The 12,076-nt window shown below is 61.1% G+C and overlaps 2 protein-coding genes across 2 annotated transcripts; one reads left to right on the forward strand and one right to left on the reverse strand.

Annotated features, from left to right (window-relative positions):
* Nucleotides 1-285: 285 nt before the first annotated feature.
* Nucleotides 286-2,017, forward strand: LOC140593779 (3-galactosyl-N-acetylglucosaminide 4-alpha-L-fucosyltransferase FUT3-like). Its single transcript, XM_072718865.1, has one exon. The coding sequence runs from the start codon at nt 286-288 to the stop codon at nt 1,435-1,437; it is 1,152 nt and encodes a 383-aa protein (XP_072574966.1). The 3' UTR covers nt 1,438-2,017.
* Nucleotides 2,018-4,020: 2,003 nt separating this feature from the next.
* Nucleotides 4,021-7,658, reverse strand: LOC112912755 (neurturin). The gene is made up of 2 exons (XM_025989376.2): nt 7,257-7,658; nt 4,021-4,559 (listed from the first exon to the last, which is right to left on the reverse strand). The coding sequence occupies exons 1-2, from the start codon at nt 7,423-7,425 to the stop codon at nt 4,141-4,143; spliced, it is 588 nt and encodes a 195-aa protein (XP_025845161.2). The 5' UTR covers nt 7,426-7,658; the 3' UTR covers nt 4,021-4,140.
* Between the last annotated feature and the right edge of the window lie 4,418 nt (nt 7,659-12,076).

A 12,076-nucleotide genomic window follows, 5' to 3' on the forward strand; every position in this document is an offset into this window, starting at 1 on the left:
GGCTACTCCACCTCCCTGGGACCCCTCCCCGGATTCAGAGGCTGCAGAGCCTGGGCTCTGGGGCCAGACTCCACTGCTGGGATTCCAGCTATGCCTTGGTCTCCCACCGAGTCACCTGGCCTCAGGTGGCTCATCTGTAAACTTGCAAAGAGCAACAGTGCTGACCTCAGGACTCAAGAATGTCACTTGGGAAACCCAGGTTTGTGGGCAGGCGTGGGCTTCACGGTTCCTATCACTGATGCTGTCCCTGCTCCCCCCCACCCCACCCCCCAGCTGCACTGATCCATGGATCCACACAACCTGGCCAAGATCCGATGTCCCTGGCGCCACTATCTCTTCGGGGTGCTGTTCCAACTGCTTTTGGCTCTGTGTTTCTTCTCTTACATGCGTTGGTCCCAGGAAGAGCCCGTGTGGTCCTTCATGTCCAGGACCAACACAGCAGAGTCTCCCACCACGGCTCCCAACGGGTCGGCAGGCCCAGTGACCTCCCACGGGGCACCCTGCCAAGCCACCGGTGGGTCCTCTGCCCGCGGGCCCCTGCTGCTCCTGCTGTGGACATGGCCATTCCACAACCCTGTGGCTCTGTCCCCCTGCTCAGATATGTGGCCGGGCACAACCAACTGCCGGCTGACTGCCAACCGCAGCGTGTACCCCGAGGCAGACGCAGTCCTGGTGCATCACCGAGAGGTCAGCTACAGGCCGAAGGAGCAGCTCCCGACGTCCCCCCGGCCACCTGGCCAGCGCTGGGTCTGGTTCAGCATGGAATCGCCCAGCCACTGCACTCAGCTGAAGGCCTTGGATGGATATTTCAATCTCACCATGTCCTACCGCAGAGACTCGGACATCTTCACGCCCTACGGCTGGCTGGAGCCATGGCCGGGTCAGCCAGCCGCGCCCCCGGTCAACGTCTCGGCCAAGACAGAGCTGGTGGCCTGGGTGGTGTCCAACTGGAGGGAGGACTCGGTAAGGGTGCGGTACTATCACAGGCTGCAGGCTCACGTCCCAGTGGATGTGTACGGACAGCGCCACAAGCCTCTGCCGCAGAGGGACATGATGCAGACGCTGTCCCGATACAAGTTCTACCTGGCTTTCGAGAACTCCTTGCATCGCGACTACATCACGGAGAAGCTGTGGAGGAATGCCCTGGACGCCTGGGCCGTGCCCGTGGTGCTGGGCCCCAGCAGGAAGAGCTATGAACAATTCCTGCCTGCCGACGCCTTCATCCACGTCGACGACTTCCAGAGCCCCAAGGACCTGGCCCAGTATCTGCTGTCCCTGGACAAGGACGACGCCCGCTACCTCGCCTACTTCCGCTGGCGGGAGACACTGCGGCCTCGAACCTTCAGCTGGTCCCTGATGTTCTGCAAAGCCTGCTGGCGGCTGCAACAGGACTCCGCCTACCAGACGGTGCCCAGCATAGCCTCCTGGTTCACCTGACGGGCAGCTTGGGCCCGGGCTGCTCCGCACCACACCTGCTGGGCACCTCACCTGTCTGGGACTCATCTGCTGCGGGAGGGGCGTCTTCACCTCCTGGGAATGACACCTGCCAGGAATCCCACCTGCCTGGGACCTGGGTGGCTGGAGAGCTCACTGGCCTGGGACTTCAGCTACCACACTCTGAGCCAGGAGATGGGCTCCGGGGACCTTACCTGCTGGGGCCTCAATCCTGGGGGTCTCAGCTGCTGGGGACTTTGGCTGTCGGTGACCACATGGCTGGGGATCGGCACCCAGACACCTAGCCTCACTGGGACTCACCTGCGAGGAGCCCCACCAGCTGCGGTGCCCCTGCTACACACCTCGCCCACTAACGCCTCACCCCAGGCAACTGGCCATGGGGTCCCGCTCCCCGGTGATGGGTCTGCTGGGTCTGGGAGTGGTCACCTTGCTGTTGTGGACTGCCCGGGGAGCACGCCGATGGGCAATACTGGCACCATTCTCCATATGGGAATGCTCTGGTAAACCCGGTGTCTTCTCCCTGATTCCAGAACAGCCGTTCTCACCCCAGGGTGACTCTGCCTTCCAGGGCGCCCTCGGCAAAGTGTTGGGAGGCTTGTGGTGGTCACAGCTGCACATGGCCTGATAGCACCCAGTGGGTGGGGGCCGGGGATGCCGATCCACAGCTCACAGGTCCCCCACGGCCCCAACAACCAAGAGTGGCTTGGTTGCCAATGTCAAGAGGTGGAAAAACCCTGAGGTCAAGCCCCACAGTGGGGTGGGGGTGAAGACCAGGCAGTCTGGGTTCAGGGAGGCAGGCCCTGCCAGCAAAGGTGAGGGGGAAGACCGTGGATGCCGTGAGTGTGTGACAAGTGGTGACCCATGAGTCTGCGAGTGAGACCACTGGCTCCAGTACCCCACGGGGTGCCGGCAAACACCTGACCCCTGTGATTTTGCCCACGAGAGCTGTGTCCCGTCTAGTGTGACGGTGAGTGACGACTCAGCATACGCATATGGACTGCGTGAGCGCGTGTGATCCAATGGGCTCAGCCCCACGGAGCTCCACACTGTGCTGCCTGTGTGTGTGTGTGTGTGTGTGTGTGTTGTGCAAGGGAGTGCTGTGCACCACAGAGAATCCCAGGCCTGGGGTCCGTGGGGGCAGCTGAGTTCTGCTCCAATTCCCTGGTGGGCTGGGCCAGCGCCCTGTGGTTGGGCTGTTGGAACTGACTGGGAGACCAGGAGGCTGAGGTGCCAGGGGGCCTTGAGAGGGTGAGCACACAGCCGTCTCCCGCCCGCGTCCACACACACACACACTGGCCTCAGGGGCAGCCAACCTGCGTTCCAAGGTCACTTTCCCACTAGTGCATCAGGGGCTCAGTAACTTCCACCTCTGTGGCTCAGGGCCATCTGGGATGGGGAAACTGAGGCTTGGCTTCTGCTCAAGCAGACGGGGACCCCGGCTTGTCTGCCACGGCTGGGCTGAGACAGCCCAAACAGAGGGGGCATCCACCACCCCAAAGCTCAGAGTCAGGAGACTGTGCAAGGCTGGGTGGGGAGCCCAGCCACCCTCAGCCCTGAACTGCCTTCCCAGCAGACCACCCATGGGCTGGGGCCTGGCTGCCAGGCCCTGCTCCCAGGAACCCCTGGAAGTCCTGCCTGTTACCTGCCTCGGGGTGTCAGCTGCAGCCGGGGACCTGGGTGGCGGGGAACTGGGGAGTGGCCTGCTGGGCTGGATCATCCTTCACGGGGCAGCTTCTGCTTTGGGCCCTCAGGGTTCCTGATGGGGACCGGGTCTGGGAAAGGCCTGTGCTGAGGAGGCGGCACTGTGCTCAGTGTCAGGGAAGCAGGGGGGAGGTCATTCTAGGGGAACAGTGGGGAGGGAAGGGGCTGCTCCCCGGAGCCGCGGTGGGGTGAGGGCAGAGGGGAAGAGCAGTGTGGGCTGCAGAGGGGCTTGTGCCCTCCAGGACCCACTCTGACCGGCAGGAGCGGGGGCTCCCTGCCCACAGGTCTGCAGGGTGTCAGCCCCTGCCGCGCCCCTCCCGGGACCCACCCAGCCTCCCCTTGGTCTGGGAACCCAGCACCCCGCTGTGTCCCGGACCTGCCAAGCAGCAAGGTGACACCGCTTTTTCTGTCCTCCTCGGGGACGCGTCGTCAATCCCCCCGGAGCTGCGGCCAGGGCTTTTATGGGACCAGGACCCGGTCCCTGGGGACGGCTCCGCCCCAGCAGGCGCCGGTTTCGGCCTGGACGGGCCTGGCGGCCGCCCCAGACCTATCCCCACAGGGAGACGCGCAGCGCACATGTATTTTTAGCAAGTGAAAAGAGATAGTGGCTGTGAGTTCACGCCGGTGGGGGCGGACGGGGCCTGAGCACGCCCGTGGGGACGGAGGCCTGGTCCACCTGGACCTCTGACTCGTCATCGGCACCGGGTGCCCGTCCCATCCCGGGCCGCACCTTACGGGCGGGACCCGTCCCCTGTCCCGGTGCAGCTGGCGCCCCCCCCCCCCCCCCACTGGGGCCCCGGGACGCGGAATCACGAGCCAGGCTCCGTCTTCCACACTTTACTCGGTGCAGGTGCTGCAGACTCGCGAGGCCCCGGCGCCCCCGCCGCCCCCGCCACCCCCGCCGCGCACGCGCAGTCCCCCGCGGGGCTCGCCAGGCGGGACGTGGGGCGCCCTGGCCGCCGCCCGCCCGCCGCGGAGGTAGGGTCACACGCAGGCACACTCGCGCGCCGACAGCTCGTGCACCGTGTGGTAGCGGCTGTGCGCGTCCAGGAAGGACACCTCGTCCTCGTAGGCCGTCGGGCGGCAGCAGGGCTGCGCGCGCACCCGCTCCCGCCGCACGCGCCGCCGCTGGCGGAGCCGCCGCAGCCCCAGGTCGTAGACGCGCGCCGCCGCCTCGCAGGCGCCTGCGCAGTAGCGGAACAGCACCGTCTCGTCGGACGCGTAGCCCAGGCCCAGCTCGCTCACGCGCACCTCGAGCTCGCGCAGCCCGCACGGCCGGCTCCCGGTCCGCGCGCGCCTCCGCCGGGGCCCCGCCCGCCGGCGCGGTCCTGCGGCCCCGCCGGCCCAGGGCGTCAGCTGGCGCAGCTCCACGGCGTCCGGGGCGCCCTGCAGCAGCGCTCGATCTGCGAGGACAGGGAGGGAAGGGGGTGGCTGGGGGCCGCCGGGTCCCCGACCGCAGGGCGCCCCCGCCTACAGCCCGCGCTGGGCCCGCTCGCTACCAGCAGCCCGCGCTGGACCCCGCCGAGGGGGCCGCTCAGGGCCGGCGCCCCTCCCCGGGGCTCTGGAGCGCTTTGCACCTGCGCCACGGTGAGCTGAGCTGACCCTGGCGTCCCACTCCCTGTGGTCACCCCCTCCTCACTGTGACCTGTGCCTACGAAGCCTTGCACGGGGGGTTCTTCTCCGTTCACTGAGCTGCTCCCACCTCTTTGCAGAGAAGAGAGGGAAGACTCAGCTGGGGGGGTTGTGATCCCAATCCCTGTCCCTGCTTGGCCCCAGTGCCTCCACCCCCACCCCCCGTGCTGGGATGCCTCCCGAAACTGGTGTACCCTTTCGGACCGAATTCGGGAGCTACAGCCCATGCTCCAAGCCGCTCACCCTTTGGCTGAGCTCTTGCAGTCTCTGGCTCACTATATGGGGGCCCCACCCCCAAACCCACGCGTGTCCCTCTTGCTGCACCGTGTGCTGGGACTCAGTTTCTCCAACCATAGCACCAAGTCGGGGGTTTGAGCAGGTCATAACGTGCAGACGAGCCGCAGGCACTGAAGCCTGCATGTGAGGGTCCGGAGGGGTGGGGTCCTCGCTGAGGCAGCAGCCAATATCACCGCCCCCCCCCCATATTACAGGACAGGTACCTGGGCATCCAATAGGGCAGAGACTTGCCCAAGGCCAAGCATTAGCAGGTGGCAGAGAGAGGGACGAGGCCAAACAGCCTTCTTCCCCATTCCAGCACGTGCCCAAGTTTGGCCCATGTCCAACCCTGTGCTCCCACGGTTGCCAGGAGGTGCCCGGAGTCACAGATTCCCAGGGCCCGGGAGCCTAAATTTATTTCCAGACAGCTGTGCTGCCCCCGTCCTCTGCAGCCCTGGGACAGACAGGCAGATGTGGCAAATTCAGGGGCGCTGGGAGAGGAACTGCAGTCAGGGGCTCCCAGCTGCTGAGCAGGTGGCAGGCATGCTGCGGCTGGGAGAGGATCTTGAGTTGATCCCCCCCCCCGTCCCTAAGGTTGGCACCCCTGGCTCTCAAAGCAGAAAGCTCACTTGAAGTCCCAAAGAGAGGGGACTGTGTGTGTGTGGGGGGGGGGGGGTCTCAGGAATCAGACAAACCTTGCTCTGAGCCTCGCTCTTCCACTTTAGGCCTGTATGAATTCAGGCATGTGATGGCCCTGCTCTGTGCCTCAGTTTACCTGTCTGCTCAAGGATTCTTGCAGAGTCCGATTTGGCTGAACTGGGTCAGGGGATGGCGGGGATCCACTGAGCAAGTCTCCAGTTCTTGAAGCCCAGGGGCCAGAGCTGGGTGGCCAACCGGCCGCTCTGGGGTTAGGTTCAAGCCTGCCTCACCTTACTTAGGGTACCCTAACATCCCACCAGTAATGGCCTCACCCCTAAGGTATGCATCTACACAGTTATTCCAGGGGGCAGGGGCGGGGAGGGGGAGGCAGCCAGATACAGTACAGATGCCCAGCTGAATTTGAATTTCAGATAAACAGTGAATAATCTCTTGGTATATCTGTCCCTGCCTCCCTCCAGCAGGCCTGGCCACCTGCACAGGGTCTGGAGCACAAAGAGGAGATCAGCAGTAGCTCCCCCCACCCCCTCCCCATCCTGCGCTGCCCGCCCCCCCCAGCCTGAAATTCCACCATCAGCGCTTTGGTCTCAGGCCCACCCTTGGGACCCCGGGGGCTGGGGGCGGGGGTCAGCGGCCACTCCTCCCCATGGTTGGTAGGGCTGTGCCCAGGGACGGGATGCAGGGGGCCAGCACCCGCCCATGGACCAAGACCCTTCCTGGTGCCTGAGTCCCGGAGGCGGTGCCCCCGGGTTCCACTCCCCGCACTGGGGTTTGGTGGCCCCACCCGGGGCTCCGGGACTAGGGGTCCTGGACAGGGCTTCGGGGCCTGCAGGAGGAAGCGCGGGCGGAAGTGGAGCCCGTGCCCGAGGCCACCCTTGTCCATTGTGAGGACGAGAAAGGACTGTGTGGGGCGGCAGGGCTGGCGCCGACTCGCACGCGGGCCGCATGCACGCGCCGCGCCCTCACTTCGGGCTCCCGCGCGGACCGAGCGCGCGCCAGGTCGGGACCCCGCCCCGCCCCCGGGTGGGTGTGGCCTGAGCAGGGGCGGGGCAGGGGCGGGGCGGCCTGGCCCTCGTGCGCCCGCACTTCCACGTGCGCGCCCCCGGCCCCTCCCGCGGCGTCTCTCCCACCCTGGTGCGTGTCCCGGGCTCCGTGCGTCCCTGTCTCGGTCTCTCTCTGCATTTCTAGGTGTCTCGGGGTCTCCCCCCACCCCGTCCCTGTCCACCCGCCGCGCGTTGGGGTTCGGGTCCCCACGCCCTGCGCTGCGCGGTGGAGGCCGCTGGGGTCTCATCTCCCGGTGGCGCCCTGGCCCCGCAGCCCCGGAGCCTCGTTCCCGGTGACAGCGGAGCCCAGAGACCCCAGCTCCCAGCACCACGCCCCCCCCCGCCCGCCTTCCCCTGCCCACCCCCCCACCACCCCCGCCAGGCCGTTGCGCGGATTTGCGCCCTCCCTCCATCCCTCTCCTCTCAGCCTGCTTGTGGCCCCTGCAGGAACTTCCACATCGGGCCGCCCCCCCGAGTCGGGGACCCGCTTACACTGGGCCAAGCGGGCGATCCGGGCGTCCAGGGTGCGAGGCGGCCGGCGCAGCGGGGCCAGCGCGGGTCCCAGGCGGTGGCTGAGGAGCAGGCCGTCGCGGCACATCCAGATGGAGAGCACCGAGCTGCAGAGTACCGAGGCCAAGGCTGCCGCCTTCCAGCGCTGCATCCTCGGCCTGCGGGCCCCGGGTGGTCAGCCACGCGGCCTCCGTCCGTCTGCCTGTAGGGAACGCACGCGAACAGGGCGCTGGGCCAGGCACCGGGGCACGGCGGGGCCCCTGATTTCCATCCACTTCTGCGTAATGATCAGTCACGACGTCCACACGATACATCAAGAACCCGCTGCACAAGGTTGTGAAAAATGCTGCCCACGAAGAGGGCGGGTGCGGTGCGGGCGGTGGCAGGGGGAGCACCCCCATGCGGGGTCCCACAGCGCTTCCCTGAATAGCCATGGAAGTTGAGACCCGAGCAAGGAGGAGGGCATCTCAGCCAGGCACAGGGCACTGGCATCGCTGCAGCGGGGAGCAGCCGGTGCAAGGGCCCCAGCCTGGACCAACGGGGGCCCATGCACCCTGAGGCCGCGGTGGTGGAGCCCAGTAGGCTTGGGGGCAGCGTGGAGGGAGGTGTGGGCGCCCCAGCAGGGGGCACTGTGGGACCAGGGGGTGGAGCTGAGATGGTGCTTAGAGCACAGCTTGAGAGGCAGGAGCCCTGGGGTCGAGGGTGCCCCTTCCACGTTGGGGGCCTCGGGTGTGCAGCCCCGCCCCTCTCTGAGCAGGTAAAGTGACGCCCGCAAGCGGCCCCGGCACCCCGGCCTGTGCACAGTGCGGTCCTCCCACCGGGCACATCGCCCCTGCACCGCCTCGTCCCCTCTCCGCTCCCCGCTCCGTCTCGCCTTGGACGGGGCGGGCGTCTCCCCCGAGGCCTCGCCCCCAGCCCCGGGCCCCCGGGGTGGCCTGAGCGTGCCCCATTCGGGCACCGACGCAGGGTGCCGGCCCGCAGGTCGCGGCGCGCTCGCTGCACACAGTAGGTGCCCTGACGCCTGCGCACCGGCGCCACCCCGCGGAGCCGCTCCCCGCCGCCGCCGCCGCTGCCGCGGCCCCAGCCCGCGTTTACATTCCCGGGCGGCCGCCTGGTGTCGGGCCGCGCGGGGCCTGGCCGCCCGCCCGGTGTAAACATTTACACGGATCGCTGAGAGCCGGGCTGGACGCCGCTCAGCGCCCGCGCGGGGCTGTGGGGGGCCGGGCGCCCCCACGCGCTCCCCGGGCCACTGCGCCGAGCCCGCGCTTGCTGCGTTTGCATTTCGGTTTGCGTGGACCCCGCACGGGGGGGGGGGGGGGGGGCGGCGCGTCTGGAGACGCCTGTCCCCGCCCCAGGGAAGCCCTGGAGCTGGACCCGTAGCAGGGGACAGTGATTAAGCGCCTGCTGTGTACCAGCCCGGGTGCTGAGCCCCGAAGGAGGCGTCCCGATCTCCGTCTTACAGCTGGGAAACTGAGGCCCAAACAGGTAGGGGCTTATCCAAGGGCGCAGCTAGAGGAGCTCTGGGATCGGAACCCGGGTTCTTGGGCAGGACGCCCGCATGGGCTTGGCCGGCTCCGGGCAGATTCTGTGGAGTCCCCCTGAGGACCGGCCAGGCTTGGGGGTGGGTCTCTGTTTGTTGGTGGCAGCGAGAAGGAGCTCCCCACAGGGGGCCTGAGGGAAAGCCGGGGCCTCCTGGAGGTGCAGGCCGCTGCAGGGCGCCTGGCCTGCTGGGGGCACAGTCTGGCCCATGTGGCTGGATCAGAAGGAGCAGGGGGCCGGGAGGGGCCCGGGGCAGGTCACCCAGGCCTCGCAGGCCTCGGGGAGAATATCCCATAGTCAAGGTGATCCCAGCAGCCGGGACAGCCTCTCAGGTGTGGGTGCCCAAACCTGCCCCTCTGCCCTAAAGGAGGGCCTGCCCTGTGTCCCCAACCCCCTGCCCACTGTCCCAGGCCCGTCCTGCGGCGGTCTGCCTCGCTTCCCCGTCGGGCTGGATGGAGGCCCCTGCAGGGAGCCAGCCTCTGCTCCTGTGTGTGCCGAGGGCCTCCCATGGGTGGCGGTGCAGAGGCTGATGGGCCGCGGCCTAGAGCAGGCCCAGTCCAGGGCCCCCGGTGTCCTTGGAGCTGCAGCCCCCCTGGAGCTCTTGGGGGGCAGGCAAGCGGAGGGCCCCGGGCGGAGGGGGCCCGGTAGGTGCGGCTGATAAGCGTCTCCTAACAATGGGCCTTTCAGGAAGGGGGTCACCCAACTGGTTTGTCTCTGGCAAGGGCCTGACCCAGAGGGGTACTGCGGGTGTGGAGTGTGGCATGTGACTCGGGGAGGGGGCCGCGTGTGCCCTCTGGGCTTCTCTGGGTCCTGGAGCTCCCTGGTCCTGGCTGGGGGGTGGGCGCTCACACTCCCTCACCCTTGGCCTTCATGTCCTCAGACACACACTTGGGTGCTCTCACTCCCGTGCACACCCAGACCCTCCTGGCCACACACACTGGGACAGGCTGTCCTCACTGCCCCAAATGCTGTCCCTCTTACATGCCGTGTTGTTGCTCACCAACTCCAATATGATGGGGCTTGCACACTCAGGTGTTTCACACCCACATGGACATTTTCACAAATGTGGTACGTGCATGACCCCGCTATCACACTCACACGGGTGGCTGGCTGATCTCACACTTGCATCCAAACAGGAGATCCTTTGCACAGGTGGGCATTGTCACACACTTGCTCCACTATCACAAGCACATCCTGTCGTGATTATAGGAACACACTGAAACACAATCATAGCCGCATACCTCAACAGTGTCACATCCACACATTAATGTCTTTGACTCACATACAGGAACACTCACAATTGGGCATGTTTATCCTCACACATCATGATGACAGTTGAAGATGTAGCTGTTCACACATCACTGTATTTCATCCTCTCACAGACTCCCACTTGAGCATTTTCCGTGATATTCACATGCTATCACTCTAGAAAAGTGGATTTTTAAAAAGATTCCAGGATAACTAACATACAGCATTCTGTTAGCTCCAGGTATACAATATTTTGATTCAACAATTTTGTAGATTTCTCACTGCTCCTCAGAATCCCCATCCCTCCTCCCACTTCCCCTCTGGTAAGCACCGCAGTGTTCTCTATAGGCAAGAGTCTGTTTCTTTGTCTCTCTTTTTATTTGTTTTGTGTCTTAAATTCGACATATGAGTGAAATCATATGGTATCTGGCTCTCTCTGCCTGACTCATTTCACTTAGCATAATACCCTCTAGATCTATTCTTGTAGTCTGTGGCAGGAATTCATTCTTTTTTATGGTTGAGTTATATTCCACCGTATATATATATTTGCATATATATGCATACATATATGGAAGATATATATATATATATGGGAGATATATATAATGGGAGATACATATGTGAGATAAATATGGGAGATATATATATGGGAGATATATATATGTGAGATATATAAATGTGAGTTGTATGTGAGACATATGTAAGATATATATATGTGAGATATATATAGGAGATATATATATGTGAGAGAGATATATATGGACGAGATATATATGGAGATATACATATATATGGGAGATATATAATAATGGGAGATATATATGTGAGATATATATAGGAGATATATTAATGGGAGATATAAAATGGGAATATTTATATATTGGAGATAAATATATAGGAGATATATATGGGATATATATATATACGGAAGATTATACATATGGGAGATTATATTTATATATGGGAGAGATATATATGAATATATTTTTTAAGATTTTATTTATTTATTCATGAGAGACACAGAGAGAGAGAGAGAGGCAGAGACACAGGCAGAGGGAGAAGCAGGCTCCACGCAGGGAGCCCGATGTGGGACTCAATCCTGGGTCTCCAGGATCACACCCCAGGCTGCAGGCGGCGCCAAACCGCTGCGCCACCGGGGCTGCCCTATGGGAGAGATATATATAGGGAGAGAGATATATGGGAGAAATATATATATGGGAGAGATATATATGGAGATATACATAAATAAGGGAGATATATATAATGGGAGATATATATGTGAGATATATATATGAGATATATATGGGAGATTACATATATGGGAGATTATATTTATATATGGGAGATATATATATGGAGATATACATATATATGGGAGATACATAATAATGGGAGATATATATAACAGGATATATATACATATGTGAGATATACATGTGTGAGATACATATTGAAGATATGTATATATATTGGAGATATATATTGGAGATATGTATATTGGAGATATATATATATGGGAGATATATATATATATATATGGGTGATATTTATATATATGTGAGATATATATAGGAGATATATATATGGGATATATATATATGGGAGATATATATATATGGAAGATATATATACAAAGTATAGAAATATATAATGGGAGATATATGTGTGAGATATATATAAATGTGAGTTATATGTGAGATATATATGTGAGATGATATATATACATGTGAGACATATATGTGAGATATATATGTGTGAGTTACATATGGAGAGATATATATATGGGAGATATATATGTGATATATATGGGACATATATATATGGGATGTATATAGGAGGTATATATATGGGATATATATACACATATCATGCAGCATACATATACATATATATATGCATATATATGGGATATATATATATGGGATATATACATGAGAAAGATATATATGGGAGATATATATATATACGTGAGATATATATGGGAAATATATATAGGAGATATATATATATATCGG

The sequence above is a fragment of the Vulpes vulpes genome, chromosome 9 (genome assembly GCF_048418805.1).
Source record: "Vulpes vulpes isolate BD-2025 chromosome 9, VulVul3, whole genome shotgun sequence".
In the NCBI taxonomy this organism is placed as follows: Eukaryota; Metazoa; Chordata; class Mammalia; order Carnivora; family Canidae; genus Vulpes; species Vulpes vulpes.

Bases quoted from the DNA above. Each gene is read 5' to 3' on its own strand.
- LOC140593779 (XM_072718865.1), top strand. From the start codon at position 286: ATGGATCCACACAACCTGGCCAAGATCCGATGTCCCTGGCGCCACTAT.
- LOC112912755 (XM_025989376.2), bottom strand. From the start codon at position 7,425: ATGCAGCGCTGGAAGGCGGCAGCCTTGGCCTCGGTACTCTGCAGCTCG. The intron at 4,560-7,256 runs GTAAGCGGGTCC...CTGTCCTCGCAG, and splicing joins GATCGCCCGCTTGGCCCAGT to ATCGAGCGCTGCTGCAGGGC.